Source organism: Chlorocebus sabaeus, chromosome 8, assembly GCF_047675955.1.
Source record: "Chlorocebus sabaeus isolate Y175 chromosome 8, mChlSab1.0.hap1, whole genome shotgun sequence".
Classification (NCBI taxonomy): domain Eukaryota; kingdom Metazoa; phylum Chordata; class Mammalia; order Primates; family Cercopithecidae; genus Chlorocebus; species Chlorocebus sabaeus.
The window spans coordinates 105,976,376-105,999,757 of record NC_132911.1 but is presented as its reverse complement, the minus strand read 5'-3'; the positions used below and the strand labels follow the sequence as shown (position 1 = coordinate 105,999,757).

The 23,382-nt window shown below is 37.3% G+C and overlaps 1 protein-coding gene across 1 annotated transcript in view; it reads left to right on the top strand.

The window, feature by feature from the left end:
- RRM2B (ribonucleotide reductase regulatory TP53 inducible subunit M2B) overlaps positions 1–17,159 on the top strand; it is a 36,787-nt gene extending 19,628 nt beyond the window's left edge. Inside the window, 4 exon segments of the mRNA XM_038000225.2 lie at positions 2,484–2,617; positions 7,269–7,373; positions 8,572–8,685; positions 13,450–17,159. Coding sequence (XP_037856153.1) covers positions 2,484–2,617; positions 7,269–7,373; positions 8,572–8,685; positions 13,450–13,602 — 506 coding nt within the window. The 3' untranslated portion in view covers positions 13,603–17,159.
- The last annotated feature ends 6,223 nt before the right edge of the window (positions 17,160–23,382 follow it).

Sequence of the window (23,382 nt, the reverse complement as noted above, 5' to 3'; positions counted from 1 at the left end):
TATCTTAAAAATATATCCAACCTTCCCCTCTTTAAAGTGAATCATGAGGCCTTTACATTCACTATAGTTTTTAGGAGAAATGTTCCGGAACCCTCTTTTTATTTCACATATATCTCAAAAAATTGTAAAATGTGCCACCTGTAATCCTTTAATCTTCTCCAAAAAAGAATAGCCTTCTATAACTATGTTATGATTTTCATTCTTTAGTATTCACATGAATGTATAGCATGGTTACAATACCAATTTTCCACTAGGCACGGTGGCTTGTGCCTATAATCCCAGCTACTTGTGAGGCTGGGATGGGAGGATGGCTTGAGCCAGAAGTTCAAACCAGCCAGGGCGACGTAGAGAGACCTTAGCTCTTTAAAGAAATAAAAAAATTAGCCAGGTATGGTGACGCACGCCTGTAGTCCCAGCTACATCAGAGGCTGAGGTGAGAGCATTGTTTGAGCCCAGGAGTTTGAGACTGTTTGAACCATTAATGCACCATTGCACTACAGCCTGGGTGACAAGAGGAAGACCCCACTCTCTAATAAAAATAAAAATATCAATTTTTCTTTTATTCACGTTTGTATTTAATTATAGTCTACTTCCCTTACAGATAATTATCCTTTTGATGTTACCTTAATGTCAATGAAAAAACGTATCAATAACTATAAGTTATCTTAATAGTAAGATAAAAGATACAGTAAGTTATATGTTAAACTAATGACAAGTCTCTATCTTAAGAATAGTGATTATGCTGATGATGATTTTTGAAATGGGCTCACTCTGTCGCCCAGCTGGAGTGCAGTGGTGTGATCATAGCGCACTGCAGCCTTGACCTCCTGGGCTCAAGCATTCCTCCCACATCAACCTCCCGGGTAGCTGTGACTACAGGTGTGCACCACCACACCCAGCTAATTTTTAAATTTTTTGTGGAGATGGTGTTTTGCTATGTTGCCCAGGCTGGTCTCTAACTCCTGCATTCAAGTGATCCTCCTTCCTCGGTCTACCAAAGTGCTGATATTTCAGATGTGAGCCACTGCAGCACTTAGCCTAGAGTGGATTTTAATGTCTTCTCTCATCTAGTACTTCTCTAGGTTCCATTGACTCAGTTCAGGACTTGTGTGTGTGTTTATTTATTTATTTATTTATTTATTTTATTTATTTATTTCTTTGAGACGGAGTCTCGCTCTGTCACCCAGGCTGGAGTGCAGTGGCGGGATCTCAGCTCACTGCAAGCTCCGCCTCCCGGGTTTACGCCATTCTCCTGCCTCAGCCTCCGGAGTAGCTGGGACTACAGGCGCCTGCCACCTCACACGGCTAGTTTTTTGTATTTTTTAGTAGAGATGGGGTTTCACCGTGTTAGCCAGGATGGTCTCGATCTCCTGACCTCGTGATCTGCCCGTCTCGGCCTCCCAAAGTGCTGGGATTACAGGCTTGAGCCACCGCGCCCGGCCTAGGACTTGTTTATTAAGTGACTTTTTTGTGTGTGGTCCTGTGACATGTACTGAGGTATAAACCATGATGTCATCTATGAAAAAGGTTTGTAATGCACTCAAGCACTCAGCTGCCTGTATCTCACAGTCTAATAGACCAAACCTTTCTCCTTAGACATATATAAATACTTTTCTCAAGCATATGCAGTGTGGTGACATAAGCACCTTGTGAATGACCTTTTGGGTTAGAGCTCTGATCATCCTGCATAATGTTACAGATATGCTGCCACTGTAGACAGTTTCTTAATAGGAGATGGATTTCTATGAAGTCCTTGCCTAACAATGAGTAACCTTTAAAATTGGCCCTTTTGTATTTAGCAGAAAACGTACTTTTGCTTATGTTATGGGGATATTTTATCTAATAGATATACTTATTATCCTCAGTTGGGCTTATCTATTTTTTTTAAATTGCAGATCCATGCCAATGGTTTTTGAAATGTTTGCAGATGGTCTGTAAGATACCATAAGTTTCTAAAAATATAAACTTAACCTCTCCTACTTTCAGAGGAAGACACTTGTCATAAAGTCTACCTTCTACTCACCAGTCTAGTACACACACACATATGTATACATACTGCACACATATGCATGTACCTGCACTCACAGTCATGTGTGGGGCACACATAAATCACCTGTTGTTTTGAGTATGGAAGGTCCTTCTTTGTCCAGACACCAAGACCTATAGAAGTCCATTGTCTGACAGAGGATTTGAAGGAGGCATACCTTTCTGCTCCAGTAGGTAGAGGTGGCACATTTTCTCCTATGGAGATCTTTGGCCATGGCACTAACTTGTGTATTTTGTTTCTTTGCAAACAGTCATGGTATTTATTGATATATATACACTATATATATCAATAAATATTTATTACCATATATTATTGATATATACACCATATATATCAATAAATATTAAATTTATCAAATATACATATTTGCATATATATATGCAAATGTTTGCGGTATCTGATATTTCAAAAACTGAAGTGATTTTATGTCTCCCAGGGGAAAGAGTGGTGGCCTTTGCTGCTGTAGAAGGAATTTTCTTCTCAGGATCTTTTGCTGCTATATTCTGGCTAAAGAAGAGAGGTCTTATGCCAGGACTCACTTTTTCCAATGAACTCATCAGCAGAGATGAAGTAAGGAACGGAATGTTTTTCTAGCTATATTTGTATTCATATTTGATGTTCATCTATTTTTCTTTTCTATCTTTTTTTTTTTTTTTGAGATAGGATCTCATTCTGTCACCCAGGCTAGAGTACAGTGGCACGATCATGGCTCAGTGTAGCCTCGCCTTCCCTGGACTCAAGCAGTCCTCCCATTTCAGCCTTCCTCGTTGCTGGGACTGTTGCAGGTGCCTTCCCTTGTTGCAGGTGCCACTACACCTGACCTAATTTTGGTATTTTTTTTTTTTTAGAGACAGGGCTTCACCATGTTGCCCAGGCTGGTCTTGAACTCCTGGGCTCAAGCGATCTGCCTGCGTCAGCCTCCCAAAGTGCTGGATTACAGGCATGAATCACTGTACCCAGCCCATTTATTTTTCTTTCTCCTGAAAAATGCTATGGTGACACAGGTATCCTGGTAATTAAAATGGGAAGTCACGTCATCTTGCTTTTAAGACACTGCATTTTCCTCCTGTGTCTCTTACCATTTCTCCTCAGCCTCCTGGTCATTCTTAATATCAGTGTCCTCCTAGGTTCCCGCGCTGGCCTTGCTCCTTCACTGTATATGCCCTCCTGGCTGATCTTATTTACTGTCATGAAATCAGCTACCATCTAAATGCTCATAACTCCCAAAACCTACCCTTTGTCCCAGATATTCTTTCCTAAGTGCCAAACCCATGTATGCTAGTGCATGTTCGACATTTTCTCCTTGAAGTTCCCCCAGGTGTCGCAAACCTGTTATTTCAGAAACCAAACTCATCATCTTTCTCCAAAAATTTGTTGTTCCTTCTGTTTTTCCTATTTCATTGAGTGTCTCTATCCTTCGTTTCCAGTCATCTAATTTGAAATCTAGGAGTCATTTTAGATTGCTTCTTCTTTTTCAGCCACATCCAATCAGTAACTAAACCTGGTCTCCCTCTGCTTGCTATACCCTTTCCATCTTTCTTACCACTTTTTTTTTTCTTTAACCTTTTTTGGATTACTTTCTCAGAAGAGACATCTCAAAACTTTCCTGATCAATTAGGTGAAATTGGCCACTCTTTCTTTTATGTATCCATTTGAAACCTGCACCTGTCCATATATTGGAGTCCATAGTATGTATTGTACTTCTTATTTCTCTCTTCTGCTAGACTTTAAGCTCCTTAGTGCAGGGACTTTGTTTTATTTATCTTTCTGTTCTCAATGTTTTGGCTATTATAGCCATTCAGTTAACATTTATTTATTGCCTATGCTAATCCTTAACTTCTCTGAACTTTGGTTTCTTCAACTATAAAAATTAACCATTTTGTTAGAATGCCATGAAATAGTGTATGTGAAAGTATTTTTTTAAATGCCATAAAATGCTTTGTATAATTACTTTTTGCTTTTTCATGTCTTTAAATATTTAATAACTTTTGTTAGAAATGTCATATAGGATTGTTATAGAGAATTGAGAGAATAAAAAATTAATCTCAACACACAGAGAACCACATTTACTGTTTTGTTGATTTCTTTATAGACTTTTTTCTACATTTAATTCAATTTAGATATATAAACATATTTTAATCATTCATATATTTAGGAGTTGAGATGTTCTTTTTCCACTTGGCAAAATACTGCAATCATTTTTCTATGGCATTAAGCACCTTTTGAAAATAGTAGTTTTGTTAGATATATGAGCTAATGAATGAATCATTTATTTGACTTTTATAATTAGAAATTTAGATTATTTCCAGGTTTTTTGTTTTACTATGGTGTAAAATGAATACCTTTACATATATATGAGCTTTGTCCTCCCTTTATATTATTTTCCTAAGCTTGATCACAAAAAGTAGAATTACTAAGTTATAAAGCTATGCATACATACATACTTGCAGATTTTTTTTCCAGTAATTTTATAACAATTTTCAGCCCCACCTAGCAATGTATAAACATTTTCTACCATACTCTTACCAGAATTTAGATTAATTTGCTAAATGTTTGGCAAATTTGATAGGGGTAATTGGTATTTCATTATTGGTTTTATTTGCATTGTTTATTACTTGAACACTTTTTTCATAATGATATTAGTCATTTGTATTTTTTCTGTAGTTGCCTACTTTTATCTTTTGCTTTTGTTTCCGGTTTAATATTAACATTTTTCTTATTTAACTCTGAGTGCTCTCACTATTTTAAGGTTATTTCTTCAGTAGTCTATTATCCTTAAAGGAAGAGGTCATGCTTGCTTGTTCGTTGGTGTATTCCCAATGTACAGTGACTGATTGGGTCCTTTCAACAAGTATACGTTTATAGCATTTGTTATATTTATAGCACAAATATAATATAAAATATACATTTGCTTATATTTATTTCATATATTTTCCCGATTTTTCCTTTGCTTTTTAATTTTTGTTCTTTTAACATACAAAACCTTAAATTTTATGTAATCCTCTTCCAGAGATAAATTAATTACACATATTTTCTTCTCGGTTTTTTAACCTTTAACTCTCTAGTATAGTTGGAATTTGTTTAGTCTAAGTAGGATTTAGCATAAATATAATATAGTAAATAATAAGTTAGAGTTTAACTTAATTTTATTTCAAACACTCTTAGGAAGTTTTTTCAATTTGCCTTGTTAAGTAATCCATCCTTTCTTCATTGACTTGCACTGTCTTCTTTATTATCTATTAAGGTTTTATTAGACTAAAATCAGTTTCATGGCTATTTTTTCTTCCTTATTGACCTATCAGATTTTATTCTATAACAAACCATTTTAATTATTATAGTTTCATATATTTTAATAATTTGTAGGGTAAATATTGAAACTTTTCTTTTGAAAGTGTTCTTACAAGATTCTGTCCATTTATTCTATTCTTTTTTTTTTTTTTGTGAGACAGGGTCTCTCTGTCACCCAGGCTGAGTGCAAGTGGCATGATCCTGGCTCACTGTAGCTTTGACCTCCAGGGCTCAAGCAGTCCTCCCACCTCAGCCTCCTAAGTAGCTGGAACTACATGCATGTACCACCACATTCAGTTAATTAAAAAAAAATTTTTTGTAGACACAGGGTCTCACTGTGTTGCCCAGGCTGGTCTGGAACTCCTAGGCTCAAGTGATTTGCCCACCTTGGCCTCCCAAAGTACTGGGATTACAGGCATGAGCCCCTGTGCCCAGCCTTCCAGATTAACTTTTGAATTAAAAACAATCCCATTTAGGCACTTGACCTCTGTGCCCGCTTGGGACTTAACCTGTGTGTACTTTCCTTTCTTTTCTGCTCTAAAGCCTTTTAAAATAAATTACAAGCACACACACACACACACACACCAATTCCATTGAGATTTTGATTGGTATTGCGCTCTGTAATAAGTTACCTGTCAGTTTTCATCAACACTTTAACATCTTTCAGCCTTGATGGTAATTTCTTCTTTCTTCCTTTTTTTTGAAACAGGGTCTTACTGTCACCCAGGCTGGAGTACAGTGGCATGACCTCAGCTCACTGCAGCCTTGACCTCCCAGGTTCAAGGGATCTTCCTGCCTCAGCCTCCTGAGTAGCTGGGACTACAGGCATGCACCACCATGCCCGACTAATTTTTGTATTTTTTGTAGAGATGAGGTTTTGTCAGGTTGCCCAGGCTGGTCTCAAATTCCTGAACTCAAGGAATCTGCCCACCTTGGCCTCCCAAAGTACTGTATTACAGACATGAGCCACCATGCCTGGCCTGGGAATTCCATCTTTCTATATCCGACCTCCCTCTCTTTTCATTTTGAATTTTTGAAATTTTCTTTTTGTTTTTTTTGATATTTAGCTCTATACTATCTATTCTGTGTTTTGGAGTCCTGATTATTTTAGGTTGACTCTCCTTGGCCTATTCTCCAATTACGTAAGATTCTATACTATTTATTGCATTTGTATAACCATACTCAGGGGTATTTCACAAGTTTATTTTCATTTTTGGTTGAGTTATCTGTAAGATCATCTCTGCTTTATATCGCTTCAGGTGATACTCATCGTTGTTCAGTTTCCATTTTCTTATTATTTGCTTATTGGTATTTTTTATTTCTATTTATTTATTTATTTATTTTTTGTAGAGACTGGGTTTTGCCATGTTGCCCAGGCTGGTCTTGAACTCCTGGACTCAAGCAATCTGCCCATCTTGACCTCCCAAAGTGCTGAGGTTACAGGCATGAGCCACCGAGCCCCACGTCAGTTTCCATTTTCACTGGAACTGAATTTATTTTTATCTTGAGCCTTTCTTGTTTAATTACAAATGTTGTATTTTTGAAATCTGTTATTTAAATACTACTCATTATTTTTCAATCATTCTTTAATTATTTTTGAAATTTAAAAATTAGTGAATTTTCATTTCAGGCTTTCTTGCTTTATTTTCCTTTCCAAAATGCTTTTATTTGCAGATTGATTGTTCATAAATTAGTTTTTCTATAATGTTGATGAACTAAGATTTGCCGGCATTGAACGTTTTTGTTATAAGTTATTCTATTGGCATTTAATGAGATTTGAAGGAAGGAAGTTCCTAGTCCTATTAACCCTCTTCCATTTTCCAGAAGTTCTGCGTTATATTCCTAGAACCACTTTATATGATGCTTGACCCATCACTGTGTGCAAATAGCTGATGAACAGTTATTTGACAGTGACGTTTTTCTTCTCTTTTAGGGACTTCACTGTGACTTTGCTTGCCTGATGTTCCAATACTTAGTAAATAAGCCCTCAGAAGAAAGGGTCAGGGAGATCATTGTTGATGCTGTCCAAATTGAGCAGGTAAACCAGGAAGTTTGTGTAATTAGCACATCTCTCTTTCTCTGATGTTTGTTCCACTATTATATTGACTCATATGAAATTTTGTAGGTCAGTAAAAATTTTGTAGGTCATTTTGTAGGTCAATAAAAATACCAACAATTTTATTATGGTCGATCTGACAATGCCAGTACATGATACATTACAATTATTATGTCAGTTTACAATTTGCTTTATTCAGTCAGTCTTTATTATATATTAAGGTTTTATGTATACTAAAACCTGTTTCAGGGCTGTTTTTCTGTCTTACTGATCTCTGTCAAATTTTATGCCATAATCAGCTAATTATAGTAGCTTTGTATTTTTATATTTTTAGTGACTAGAGAACAGTGATGATTTTTTATTTGTTTTGTATTTTTAATAATGTAGCGAGGTACCTAGCTTGAAGCATACACAAATTTTTATAGAAAGAATAAGTAAATTAATGAAAAGTAACAATTAAGTTAGAGTATGTAAAGATTTCTTACTAGAAGGAGCTAGATGTTCTACTTACGATGTGTTTTTATCATTCTAAAATTATTATTTTTTTTTTGGTAACACCGCATAGTTTAACAGGCATAGTTTGTATATTGGAAGAGGAAAAAGGCATAACATGTACTTTGGTATCTTTAGTCATTTTGAGAACTCAATCCAAGTGGTTAATATATTTTTATTTTTCCTCTTAACACTTTACCACTACATAGTCTTTCAGTATGGTTAGAGCTCATTTTATCTCCCAACCCCCAAATCTGTTTCTTTCTTTTTTCTCATTTTCTTTGTTAATTGAGTTTTTCTCTCTTTCCCAGCTCCCTTCCATGGTCATGTTCTTTATGATGATCATCTTTGAATCTTTTTCCAGATATTTTAGAACAAAGTATCTTTTTTTTTTCTGTTGAGAAAGCGTACAAATCCAAGTCTTATATCTGCTACTTTAAGAAATCCAGTAATTTGGTAGTTCATTTCCATTTATTTTGGCTCTTTGAAAACGTGAAAAAATGTGAATAGTAATACCCCAACCATTTTTAAACATACGGACATCATTTGCTACATTGAAAGAATTTATCCTAATATATTTCCTTGGACAAAATCAGTCTTAGAAATAAAACAAAAGTTTTATTTCTATTTGGAACATACATATTTATAGTTTTGTTTATGCTTTATTCTGTTTTTGTTTTCATCCCAGGAGTTTTTAACAGAAGCCTTGCCAGTTGGCCTCATTGGAATGAATTGCATTTTGATGAAACAGTACATTGAGTTTGTAGCTGACAGATTACTTGTGGAACTTGGATTCTCAAAGGTAATGTGTTTAAAAATGTGATACTACTAGTTAAAATATAGGAAAGCAAGGACCCTAAAATATATTTTACTGAAAGCATTTGTAACATACTGTTCTATTTTTTAAATGTCCATGACAGAGACTTGTTTCATATGAACAAGGTTTTACAAAATCCTTTGAAATTTAAAATTAATAACTGAAGTAGGAGGCTGGTAAAATATTAGAACTAATAAGCTCAATAAATTATTTTGCAATAATTTCAGCTATATATTTAATAGGATTATTTTCAAGGGGTTAGGTTTAATATGCATATGTATATTCACGTATGCATATTATAAATCTCCATGTGTCTATGTTGTAGTTTGGGAGTTAATACTTTTAAATATGGAATAGTTATTAGGAAGACATTAACTGTCATAATGTAACTCTTTGAACAGAGTTATCCAAGTTATTTTTGTCATTTATCAGAGATAATGTACCTGAATTTCATCACGTGTGATTTTCCTATTACTTAAGACATGGAGCCTGCAGCCACACTATCTGGGTTTGAATCCTTGTTCCACCACTTTCTAGCTGTGTGACCTTTGGCAAGTTGCTTAACTATCTCAATTTGCTCATCTATAAAATAGAGATAGTAATAATATTTACTACAAAGGATTGTTGATGAGTTGATACACTTAAAGCACTTAAAATAATATTAGACACATAAACTCACACTAGATGGTCACTTTGTACTTAAGTGAAACACAGAAATTCACTATGTACTATACCATGGTAATTAGAAATTACAGATTTTGATTTCTTGTCGTGAAAATGTAAGTTTAAATTGTCTTTAATGAGAATCCTTATGAAATCTATGATGCTGTGGTAATCATTACCTATTTTGCTAATGTTGTATTAGCAGATATAGCAGAATTATATTCTGATAACCACCCAGGTACTTAAAGAGTCAAGTGTGGCGTAGGTTTTTTTGGTAAGATAAACTACATTTTAACGTTTTATTGCAAGATCTTGTCTTTGTTTACTGATTAATGAGAAATCAAGATTATAACTATATTAATATAATCTCTTAAACTTATAAACCTCACACCTGTAATCCCAGCACTTTGGGAGGCCGAGGTGGGTGGATCACAAGGTCAGGAGATTGAGACCATCCTGGCTAACATGGTGAAACCCCGTCTCTACTAAAAATTCAAAAAATTAGCCAGGCGTGGTGGCGGGCACCTATAGTCCCAGCTACTCCGGAGGCTGAGGCAGGAGAATGGCGTGAACCTGGGAGGCGGAGCTTGCAGTGAGCTGAGATCGCACCACTGCACTCCAGCCTGGGCGACAGAGTGAAACTCCGTCTCAAAAAACAAACAAACAAACAAACAAACTTATAAACTATGTGTATTAAAAGAAATTGGGTTTGCTCATAACTTTTACCAATATTTTTGTTATTAGAAAATGAATTTGCTTATTTAAGCCATATAGTGAATTTGCTATTCTTTAACCCATTACCATATCCTCACATCCATATGTTCATGTTCTGCTGCTTATTAAAAAACTGCTGACCCTTGGGTCTGATTTTCCTTTTGGGAACTTGCTAACTGTAGGTATGTAAAACATGCCACTTCCTGCAGAAGAAGATCTAAACACAATGTAAAACTTTGTTTTTCCACAGGCTTCAAAATATCTGAATAAATTCTAAAATGCAGAAATTATAGAGGCCTTAGATTTTTAATGCAATAAAAGTAGAAATTGATTTAATAATTGCCAAAAGCTTCATCTACTTAGAGATTAAAAAATATATCCTTTAGGTCAGGTGCAGTGGCTCACACCTGTAATCCCAGAACTTTGGGAAGCTGAGGTGGAAGAATCACTTGAGACTAGGAGTTTGAGACCAGTGTAGGCAACATGGTGAAATCCTATTTCTACAAAAAATTAGCCAGGCATGTTGGCATGCCTGTAGTCCTAGTTACTTGGGAGGCTGAGCTAGGAGGATCACTTGAACCCGGAAGGCAGAGGTTGCTGTGAGCTAAGATTGTGCCACGGCACTCTAGCCTGAGCAACAGAGTGAGACCCTTTCTCCCTCTCTCTCTCTCTGTCTCTCTCTGCATATACGTATATCTCCTTTAAAATGAGATTTAAAATGAAAATAAAAGTTAATTGAAAATATAAAGTAAATGACAATATGATTACTATATATCAAAACTTGTAGGATCTGGGCGTTGTGGCTGACTCCTGTAATCCTAGCACTTTGGAGGCCAAAGCAGGAGGATTGCTTGACACAGGAGTTCCACACTAGTTTCAGCAATATAGCAAGACCCTATCTCTACAAATAAAAATAATAAGGCTGGGCACAGGGGCTCACGCCTGTAATCCCAACACTTTGGGAGGCCGAGGCGAGTGGATCGCCTGGGGTCAGGAGTTGAAGACCGGCCTGGCCAACATGTTGAAACCCTGTCTCTACTAAAAATACAACAATTAGCTGGGCATGGAGGTGGGTGACTAGAATCCTAGCTACTCAGGAGGCTGAGGTGAGAGAATTGCTTGAACCCAGGAGGCAGGTTGCAGTAAGCCAAGATTGTGCCATTGCACCCCAACCTGGGCAAAAAGACTGAAACTCTGTCTCAAAAAAAAAAAAAAAAAAACAAAGAAACCACCAAAAACAAGCCATTTAATTTAGTTTGGTCTTGGTTACTTTGTCCGTGCTGTGAATGACTTAGATCTAATTTTTTGAAAAGTCTTCAGTTGTAAAATCCAATGAGTCTGTGACTGTTGGTTCAGTGCCCTTTCACTGTATCTTGCTGTGTATCATAGCTCCAATATTCCCTCACTTTTTACATACAATTTCTGATGGGGGAATTTCATAGAATTTCACTCAGCCACACACAGCATATGAGTTTTTGGAAAAAAGATATATAGATATTTAAAGCTTTATTTAAAGATATAGCTTGCAATTCACCCATTTAAAATGTACAATTAATAGTTTTTAGCGTAGTCACAGAGTTGTGCAACCATCATAACAACCTATTTTAGAACATTTTTATCACCCCAAAAAGAAACTCTATCCCTATTAGCAGTCAGTCACTCCTCTTTCCTCCCCTTACCCACCTTGTCTTCGGCAACCACTAATCTAATTTTTGTGTCTGTAGATTTGCCTCTTCTGTATATTCTATTTCATACAAATGGAATCATAATAATATGTGGTCTTTTGTGGTTCTCTTCTTTCCTTAGTATAACGTTTTCATGGTACCTTCATGTTGTAGCATGTATCAGTGCTTTATTCCCTTATATGACCAAATAATATTCCACTGTATGGATATACCAAATTTTATTTATCCATTCGATGGGCATTTAAGTTGTTTCCTCTTTTGAGCTATTGTGAATAATGCTACTATGAACGTTCATGTACAGATTTTTGTGTGGATGTATTTTCATATCTCTTAAGTATACACCTAGGAGTGAAATTGCTGGGTCATATGGTAACTCCATGTTTAATCATTAGAAGAACTCCAGATTGTTTTCTAAAGCAGCTGCACAATTTTATATTCCCACCCTGTATGAGGGTTCCAATTCCTCCACATCCTCACCAACACTTATTACCTGTTTTTTAAAATAGTATAGCCATCCGAGTAGGTATGAAGTGATATCTCATTGTGATCTTGATTTGCTTGTCTCTAATGGATAGTGATGTTGAACATCTTTTCATTTTGTATATCCTCTTTAAAGAAGTATCAGTTTGTCTATTTAGACACTCTGCCCATATTTAAAATTGGGTTACTTGAATATATGTTTATCTGTGGTGTTCATATTTTTTGCTGGGATACTCCTAAATTGAGAAATCCTCTTCTGTTACCCTTGTGAATCACTGAAATATCCCACACTTTCCATCAAGCTATATCTCCAAGTCTGCTTCTTGAATTCTTTTTCTTTTTTTTGAGATGGAGTCTTGCTCTGTCAGCCAGATTGCAGTGCAATGGCGTGATCTCGGCTCACTGCAACCTCTGCCTCTCAGGTTCAAGCAGTTCTCCTGCCTCAGCCTCCTGAGTAGCGTAGATTACAGGCACCTGCCACCATGCCTAGCTAATTTTTGTATTTTTAGTAGAGACGGGTTTCATCATGTCAGTCAGGCTGGTCTCGAACTCCTGACTTCAGGTGATGCCACCCACCTCGGCCTCCCAAAGTGCTGGGATTACAGGCTTGAGCCACCATGCCTGGGCTTGCTTCTTGAATTTTGAAGCAGTAAAAAAGCTTCTTGTTAGCATAGTCCCCCTTTTTATTTGGAGACATCTAGTGACTATGGATAACATTTATTGTGTCTTCCCTGATCACGGTCCCTTAATGACAATTTGTTGATTATCTGTTCTCTTATTAACTAAGAAACATATTTAGAACCACAGTAGATTGTTGCTAATTTAACATTTTATAGTATCATGTATGTGTGACTAATAGTAATACCTATGAAAAATGCTCATGGTGTATTGGATATCTCAAGCTGTGAGAACATTTTCAATTGGGCAGTATTAAATATTTCAATTCCTGAAATAGTTGTGTTTTTTTCTATTTATGAGAATGCCAGAGATGCTAGTAGAGTTTCTTGAGGAGGTTAGTGGTCGATCTTGGGTCATCTTACGATTTGTCAGCCTTGAGTGCCTCCAGGGTCTTAGGGGAATGATGGGATCTTGTAACTGACTAGACAAATTTCCAGAAACCTGACCTCTGTTTTGGTCATCTTTGCTCTTATTGTGGGATGTAATTTGATCTGTTCAGAATGTCTAATGATATTTCTTTCCTTTTTAGATTTTTCAGGCAGAAAATCCTTTTGATTTTATGGAAAACATTTCTTTAGAAGGAAAAACAAATTTCTTTGAGAAACGAGTTTCGGAGTATCAGCGTTTTGCAGTTATGGCAGAAACTACAGATAACGTCTTCACCTTGGATGCAGATTTTTAAAAAACCTCTTGTTTTAAAACTCTATAAACTTGTCATTGGTAAATAGTAGTCTATTTTCCTCTGCTTTAAAAAAAATTTTAAAGTATGTCCTTTAAAGGACTGGGGGTTTGCTCAAAAGGAAATCCAAAACTTATTCCACACAATTTGCATTTATGTAATTTTCCTGTTTAACAGCAAGAGTGTGGCCTAAATGCTTTTGTCTTGTCACTGAAATAAAAGATGGCATTATGTGGTTAAGAGCATGGGGTGAGGGGTCAGACGTGAGTTTAAGGTTCTGCCCTTACTCCAATGTGTGACCCTTGGCAAGTCAGTTAATCTTGATAAACCTCAGTGTACTTATCTTTAAAATGGGAGTAATAGTAGGTCCTAAATTCATAGAGTGGATATGAGGATTAGGATGCAAAAATAAATGCTTAACCAACACTACTACTGTTAGCACCACTACTAATTATCATGTTGATAATATTAATTGCAGTGATGTTGTAATAAAATACTTTCTTTTCCTTAAAGTAATTGTGATTCTAGGTCCTAGGATCTAGAATTAGATCTTTGTATTTTTAATGCTTAGGGGAAGAATATAAGTATCTCCTTAAAAAGAACTTAATTCTCATTAACGCAAGAATAAGTTCTTTGAATTCCTCAGTATGTAGTAAAGAAAATTTAGTTTTTAGTTGCTTTGGGAAGCCTACTTATGGAGTGGAAACCGGGAGGTTATCGTGGTAGTTGACCTTGTAAGAAAAATGATTCTTCTTCAGAAATTAAAAACATAATTATTGCCAGATTTAGCCCTGGAATGTTTAGAATCAGGCCAGAATAGCATTTTCAAATAATATTCTAAGAACTATTAGCCCCTCTAGATATTTTGTAGGGGAAAAATGGGATTCTATGGTCAGATGAGTTTGGGAAATGCTGAACACTTCATTCTTTAGCAAGTACAGTCAGTACATCAAAGACTGAGCAGTTCAGTGTGGTACATAAATTTATCTCGCCCTGCATATTCCCAACATACTTAACACAGATGTTTTTTACCTGTTAACATCTCACCCAGCTAGTGTTCCTCAGAACAAAGATTAGAAAAAGCTGGCCCAGAACCATTTATACGTAGATGAAGGGCTTATGGACTGAGAAAGGGAGAACATGGTAGGAATTATTGAATCATTTCAAATTTATGCCAGGCTGAATAATGTACCAGCAATTGACTTTGGCTGTGTTTCTTTATGGTTTTATAACTCTTGAGCTGTTGTTAAGAGAGAGTTCTTTTAATGTGACTATGCTACATGCTAGCCAATGATGAGGGAAAGGAGGTTTCTCTAGAAGAGACTGATGAAAGGCCGGGAACCAAGGTTTTTGAGAAGTCTGCCCCTACTTGTTTTTAGTAAGTATCAGGAGGTAGCCTGAGCCTAGTTAAAGTTAAACCTGTCTTTGGATGAAGAAGTCTTAATACTGAAATACTGAATTTTTAATACATTATTATTTGGTGTTCTGTATACCCCTTCAAGCAGTTGTTTCCCACTCCCAACAAACTGTACTTTATACAGTTCTGAATGCTAAAACTTAGAGATTTTATCTTTGCATAAATTTTGGCTCCATTCTTTCCGTAACAGTCTAATCAAAACTGGGAGTTCTCAAGTGAATGCAAAAGGAGCAGGCCATAACTTTATTTGTTAGAGAGACTGTCAGAAATTTGAGATCTTTTGGCCTACGATAATACCATTAATTTTTGCATTGCTTCACAGTTTGCTAGGTCTTTTTACATCATCTAATTTGATCTCAAAACAGCTTGACAGAGCAACTGTAATTGAAATATTACAGATGGAAAGAATGAGGCTCAGGGAAGTTAAATGACTTGGCCAAGATCTGCTCATCGTCACTGTACAGTATTTTTTTTTAGAGGTTGTAATGTCTCATATTTAGTCCTTTGCCATCTATGTTGATTTGCTTTTGTCTGTTTCCTCATTAATTGAATATACTTTAAATATATACATTAATTAAAGTATCAAAATATAGAGAAACATTTGAACTATATTCAGGTAATATGTTTAAAGATATTTATATATTGCCATACAAAAACTTAACATTTAAAACTGATAATATCTGTAATGACATCAGAATGAGAGAAAAAAAGTTGTACAGTGTATATTCCTTGTTTTGAATCTAAATCTTTTTCGTAGGTAATGACTGATGCCTTAATGTGAAGCTTATTTATAATAGCAATAAACCTAACTGGATTTGGATGAAGAAGTCTTAATACTGACATACTGGATTTTTAATGCACTGGTTTGTTATTTGGTATTCTGTCTCTTTTTCCAGGCCTCCAGGTTGCACATTTATTTATTATGTTCAATACTTTGGTTCTTAGTTCTTAAAGAATCAAGAAGTTGTGTAATCTTTTAAAAATATCTTGCAAGTAAAGAAAAAAATTAAGAGTGTGTTTACAACTGTTTTCTCTTTTTTACAGCACATGTATTTAAATCATTGCTATAATAAAGTTAAGTTCATTATTTAGGAACATAAAAACTTGTAGTTCTATGATAGATTGCATTTATTAAAAATGTTTCATTGTAGCACATAGAAATATGGCCAGGAAGGACTTGAGAAGACAGTTTGATCCATTGCTTTTAGACAGGACTGGGTTTTGCTGTCCAGTCATATACAGTAATAGTTTTTCTTACAATGTAAGCTGACTCCAGTCTTGTCTTGATATTAACATATGAAATTTTTATAATTGTCTTATTTAGAAACATCCATATTTTTCTGCTTTTTCTATTGCCATTTTTTATTTGTGCATGAATTGATTATTGAGAAAATGTAGCAGTTTGCATATTTAAAAATTAATCATTTTGCCTTTTACATTTAAATATGCTAATATCACTGTCATATAATTCCCAAATTTCATTTGTAGATACTGAGCTAAGGGCTAATGTCAGGATCTGATTTTTAATGCTAAAGCTGCAGATGGGCTAAATAAAAACCAAATTAGTCCTACAATCAAGTATTATGTTTTTAAACCAAGTTGTGTGAATTGATAGTGGACTTGGGAAATATTCCCCATTAGAATCTGGATGAGTGGCACAGAATTGAAATCTCTTTGTTTCCCACCATTTCCCTTTAAGTGCTCTGCTCCTTTGTAAACAGTTAAAGATTTGAAAGAGAATCTGATATTCGTGAGGGATTAGGAAGAAAGGATTTAATCCCTTCAATTTGGGGCTTAATCCTGTTAAAGAAAATGTAAGTGAAAATGGAAGACTGGAGAGAATGATTGCTTTTTGTACAGTTAAATAAGGTCACAATATTCTTACGTACTTTGTTTTACAACTGTGTTTTCATTTTTTCAAATGTCTGGTCATTTACCAAAGTATTTACTATTTACTGTGTACATAGAAAATTTTATTATGTGTAGTCTATCTAAATTTTTTTTTTTTTTTTTTTTTTTTTTGCTGAAATACATTATCGTCAATCAAGCCAACCCTGCATGTACAGAATTTGTTTCTTTTCCAAATAAATTAGTTTTCTTATTTTTTTGGTTCAGTATGTTGAAATAAACTATCATAGCTTCATCATTTTGTCCATTTCCTTTTTGAGGAAGTGCAAGGGCTACCCTAATAAAGGAATGTATATATTTACTGTTTGTGTCTGCAGATAAATACATACTGGTTTGTTCAACTGTCACCCCGACCACAGTTTTTACATTAAATGAGATCCCCAGTTCTCTCACCTGTCTTTCTCCCAATCCATAAGCCTCTCTTCATGTCTGTTTGTTTCCAGCTGAGATTCTACAAACATCATATTACTAGTAGTAGCACTCATACCAGTACCCTCAACGCTGTCCCTTATCTGCTTTTTACCATACATAGAAGAATTTAGAAAAACCCCCACGTCTGTTTTGAATGAAACAACTTAGTTTTTCCAGTATTTGCACCCCAGCAGCCAAATGCTGCTAGAAGAAAAGTCATACAACGAGGCAGTTAGATTCTCTACGAATTCATGATTACCCTATCTCAGCACTATCTGGAAATCCGACTACAATTTCCTGGTAAACTTGACCTCCGTTGTGCACAATTGCTTTTTCACACCTCCTCTCTCTACCTCTACCCCCGTTTCCCAAAGAGGTGACCATATCTTTGTGGACTTTGCACACATAGAGATATTCTCAGAGTTCGTAGAAAACTTTGACAATATAAGAGCCCCAAATCTAGAACTTAAGAAGTTAGCAGTAGATATAAATTCCCATGTGTTTTTTCTGCTGTGAAGTCATTACAATCAGGGAGTGATTGAAAATATCTGGGACTAACAGCCATTTAATTTTGGGGACTGCTGCTCTCATTCCCACCATGCGGTTCTCCCAGGGCTGCCAATCCGCTAGTAGGCACTGCTTCTGTCTGGGCACAGGCTTAAGCATGTGATCCAGACTGGGCCAGGTCCTTACCTAGGGTTTTCCTAGTTGAAACTGAAGAAAGAGAACTGCTTTTATTCTAAAGACAAGCTAGAGAGAGTCCTAGTTCTAAACTCTCTGAGGCCCAACTGTATTCTTTGCGTAGTTTCATTTTCAAGGTAATAAATGCTACTTTTGGCCTAAGATAGGTCAAATTATGTTTCTTGATTTTCAACCAAAAGGATTCTAGTTAAAACAGAAGTTGATCCCTGGAAGAAAAAAAAAAAAAAGTAAGTGGAAATAATCAGGGTATTTATGTGAGTATCAGGGTCAGCAAGAAACAGATGGCAATTCAAGTTAGGGTAATTCAAAAGTTTGGCAAAAGGACAATTTAGAAAGTTATGGACAGGAAACCGTAGGAAATAGTGTAGTGCATGGGGCTACCAATTAATTACAGGGCTGTTACCACCCCTGCATTCAAGGAGTTAAGCTTGAGGGAGCAGTTAAACCAGAGGGAGAGAATTACGGATAAGATGTGATCTTTATTTAAAGGAGACAGCAAGCCTAAGGCAACTTTGCTGAGAAGGAGCCAGAAAATAAATACTCTCACCTTGTTCCTCTTGCCTCCTATTTCCTTCAATGGCTCCCCATTAGCCAAAACCAACTAGGCACAAGAGGGCAAGGGAGCTTGATGCCATCCTTACAGATCAGCCTCCAAGAGTAGGGTGGAAAATGGATCCGGAGGACATATAGAAGACATGTCACAAAGAGTGCTGGAAATTATTGGTACTTTCCTCAAAGAATTACAAGAAAGAGATGAGCTCAGGAAACAATTAGTAAGTTTGTAAGAAAAACCAAAAGGAAATCAAGAGACAAAAAATTAAGTACCCTGCAGGGTTGAAAAAGCAGGCTGATTGTAAACCCCCAAAATAAGGTTGGAATTGAGAAAATTTCTTTTTTTTTTCTTTTTCTTTTTTTTTTTTTTGAGACAGAGTCTCGCTCTGTCGCCAGGCTGGAATGCAGTGGCACAATCCCAGCTCACTGCAACCTCCACCTCCTGGATTCAAGCGATTCTCCTGCCTCAGCCTCCCGGGTAGCTAGGACTACAGGCATGCACCACCACGCCCAGCGAATTTGTATTTTTAGTAGAGACAGGGTTTCATCACGTTGGTCAGGATGGTCTCTATCTCTTGACCTCGTGATCTGCCAGACTCGGCCTCCTAAAGTGCTGAGATTACAGGCGTGAGCCACTGTGCCGACTGAGAAAAATTCTTGAGATAAGAATTCATTAAGACAATCTTGGCAAAGGTAAGAAGAGAGGTGTGAGAAGGTAATGTAAGCCTCCTGAGAAGGTGGGAAAGCGCAGGTGGAGGGCTTGACCTCAGACACTTCCCCTATTGTAGCAGGAGGGAAGCTAGGGGAGGTGAATGGATGGTGATGGGGTATGTCTGTAGTTTAGTGAAGAGACATTGTAAACTTGTTGTTTGTTGACTTAATTTCTCTGTGAAAGAGATGATAAGGTCACTTCCTTGGGAAGTGGGGGTAGGGGCAGCAAGGGAAGGTGTGAAGAAACAATTGTGGAGGATGGAGATCATAGTAGATTCAGTTTACCTTAGTGTACGGTTTTTCTCTAGCAGCAGCTAGAGTACAAATATGTAAAAACTGGATTGTTGCATTCATAACGGGATTTTCCTGGATTTTTCTATGTATGGTAAAATGTATGTATGTATGGTAAAATGCAGATGAGGAACAGAGTTAGGGCTATTCATAGGAATGCCACTACTAGTAATATGATGGACTCTGGAATCTTAGCTGGCTAGAGAGACGTGAAGAGAAGAGGCTCATGGATTGGGAGAAAGTAGATGAGTGAGAGGACTTGGGGGTCTTGATTAAGTCTAAGAACTGTGATGGGGGGAGTAGGTGAACAAGTGCTCTGGAAGGGGAGGAGATTGTGGTCAGAGTGAGGTGCTAGAATTGGTGATTCAGAACATGGTAAGTGTGGGAGAAGGAGGCTGGGGTTTGATGCTGGGGAAGCGGGTGGGCTCATGAGTGATGAGAACATCAGGGAGCTGAGTCCAGGGTTTTGCATCTTGGGTGGATCCTGAGAGCCAAGTGTTTAAGTCTTCAGTGAAAGAGAGGTAATGTCAGGAGGACAAGATGAGGAGTAGGAGAGGGAGGTATAGCTGAGTTGTGAGTCTTAAAAGAGCAGGGTTGTAACAAAAGAATGGGGTGTCTATGGTCTAGAGGTGTCAGTGGGATCAGAGGACCCCAGCGCAACTTTCCCCACATACCTGAGAGGTCCGTGGGGTGTGAGAAAATAAAAGCTTTCTTTCCTAAGGCGACATGGGAAGAGTTCCCAGGGCAATGCCCTGTTTCAGGTAACATAAGGCCAGTAGAGGGAGACACCGACTGACTGCTTTTGGAGCAGGGATTACCCAAAGGCTCAGGGCCAGCCTTTGGGAGGGGTAGACAAGTGAGGTTGGGACAGGAATGGGGCCATGTACAGCACTATCAGGACTATGGTGAGGCAACTGTAGATAGCTGGGGGTGGTACTGACTTGTTAAAACTGGCTGGGTTGAGGTGCAGTGAAGATCCACCATGTGAAGGAAAGAGTTGTCCCGGTTTTATGGGACCTTGCTAGGTGATGTGTTTACGGCAGGATAGCACTCATTGTGCATCTGGGCTTTCTGCTCCTGTGCCAACTCTCACAACCACATCTCCTTTTCTCTGATCATTTCTCCAGCTTAGCATGTTTACACATCATAGAAAGAAGGGGTGAGAAGCATTCTTCAGTCGCTTACTCAATTGTCTGAGTAATGGTCAAAGGCTATGTTCTTTATACTCTCTCATCAATAATGATAATGTCCAAGTTCTGACAGTAAAAGTGTAAGCTTCACTGTATCTTGAAGATTTATTTTTCAGGAAATTAATAGTCTACGGCCATACCACCCTGAACGTGCCCAATATTGTCTGATCTCAGAAATTAAGAAATATTTATACATACTTTAGGGTTTACAAGGTGATTTTGCAGTCATACCACTGCAATCATTTCATTGGCTCACCAATTTTATGAGAAATTGCTGTCATAATAATATTATTATGATGATAACAATGATATTTGGGACTTGAAGCTCAGAGAAGTTAAGTTTCTTGTCCAAAGTCACACAACTAGTAAGGGGTAGAGGCATGACCCCAACTCAGGCATCATGGTTTAAATTGCATCATCTTTTCACTGAATGCACCTAAATTTCTGTTGTTACAGCTGGTGGAAGTCAAGACAATTTTTGGTGGGATATGATCCCTTAGACCTACACACCCTCCATAACACACTCCATGGGCAGGTGTCAGTTTAGAGCTGCATTTGTCCATCTCAAGATCATGCGTCATGGCTTGCTGAGAATTGTGTTTGAGCATCAGTTCATGACTGGAATGGCAATAATGTTTGAAGACATCGGGACTGCAAGGGCAGTTGATACTTGTTTGCTAATTACATTTGGAAAATCTTCTTTAAAGTTTTTTGTTTTTTGTTTTTTGTTTTTGAGATGGAGTCTTGCTTTTTCGCCCAGTCTGGAGTGCAGTGGTGTGATCTCGGCTCACTGATCCTGGCTCTCTGCTTCCTGGGTTCAAGTGATTCTCCTGCCTCAGCCTCCCAAGTAGCTGGAATTGCAGGCGCACGCCACCATGCCTGGCTAATTTTTTGTATTTTTAGTAGAGACAGGGTTTCACCATGTTGGCCAGCTGGTCTCGAACTCCTGAGCTCAAGTGATCTGCCCACCTTGGCCTCCCAAAGTGCTGCGGTTACAGGCGTGAGCCACCATGCATGACCTTGAAAAGGTTTTTTTTTTTTTTTTTTTTTTTTTTTAAGTAAAAAAGTAATTTAAAAGCATTAAGAAAAGAAATATTACAGGTGAAACTCTCAATGGCATGTCCAGCCAGTGGTTGCGTATGACAAATTTTGGAAACTTGAGAACACATCATGTGATCTACTGTGTAAAATGTTAGATGTTGCTCAAAGGGTTTAGAGGAGTTTTCCAAGAAGTCTTGCCCAGAACTTAGGGTAATAAAGTGGTGGCAAATAAAGATATGCTTGCTTCAATTTATTTAAATTCCAGACTGATATGTTTCGGATTTGTGGACCCGCCCAAATCTCATGTTGAATTGTAATCTCCAGTTAGAGGAGGGGCCTCTTGGGAGGTGATTGGATCAAGGGGGCCAACTTCTCCCTTGCTGTTCTCATGATAGTGAGTGAGTTCTCACGAGATCTGATTGTTTAAAAGTGTGTAGTACTTCCCGCTTTGCTCTCTGCCTCCTACTCCGGCCATGAAAGACATGCCTGCTTCCCCTTCACCTTCCGCTGTGATTGAAAGTTTCCTGAGGCCTCCCGAGCCATGCTACCTGTACAGCCTGAGGAACTGTGAGTCAATTAAGCCTCTTTTCTTTATAAATTACCCAGTCTCAGTTTCTTTATAGCAGTGCGAGAACGGACTAATACACAGACCATACGTAGCACCTGTTTCTAATTCCTGCTGTCTGGTGGTTTGGGTCTATTGGAGCCAAAAGTCTCAGAGAACTTGGACTGCCCTTCATACAGTTCTCCAAGAGACAGAGTCTAACCAGCTAACGGCAACATCCAGATACATCTCTAATGAAAGAGATTGGTAAAAAATTATTCCAAGCATATCTTTTGTGTGTGATAAAATTCATCATCTACTCATTTCCAGGGACTCAGCTTTGTCAATGGGCACCAGAGTTCAACATAGAGTTTTTTTCCACCTCCAGATTTTTCCCTGCTCCTGCCTTCCTTCCTGGCTAGTCTCTGCGTGCTCATGGCTCTCTGTACTTATGACTGCTGTGGCATATGGTGTACTGAAATTGTAATTGAACTAGTTTAAGGTAGGGACCATGCTCTTTACATTTTTATTGTCCTGCGTGACTTGTAGCAGATGCTCAGTATTTCTTCAGTGAATGAATGGATGAGGTGACAATCATAATTAATTGAATCGAGAAGACTGGTGTCATGTAATCAAAATAAGCTGGTGGTTAGAAACCATCATTTATTGAACATGTGTAACCCAGATTCTTACACATGTTATCTTATTTAGTGCTCTTAATCCTATTGGGAAAGTATCTTTTTCCTCCTTCCCGCCACAAATATTTATTATCTTCTAAGTGCCAGGCACTGTGTTAGGTACTGGAAATAAAACCATGAACAGGACAGACACAATGTCTGCCTGCACAGTGGGGTCGACACATAAATGAGAAAAGGAAATAAAACATTTCTCTCATTTTCGAGATGAGTTTCCGAGCAGTTCTGCTCCTTGTTTAAAGTGATACAGATAGATCCAGATTTCTGTCCCAGTTCTAACTGATTCTAAAGCTTATGCTTTCCCCAGAATCCCTCAGTCAC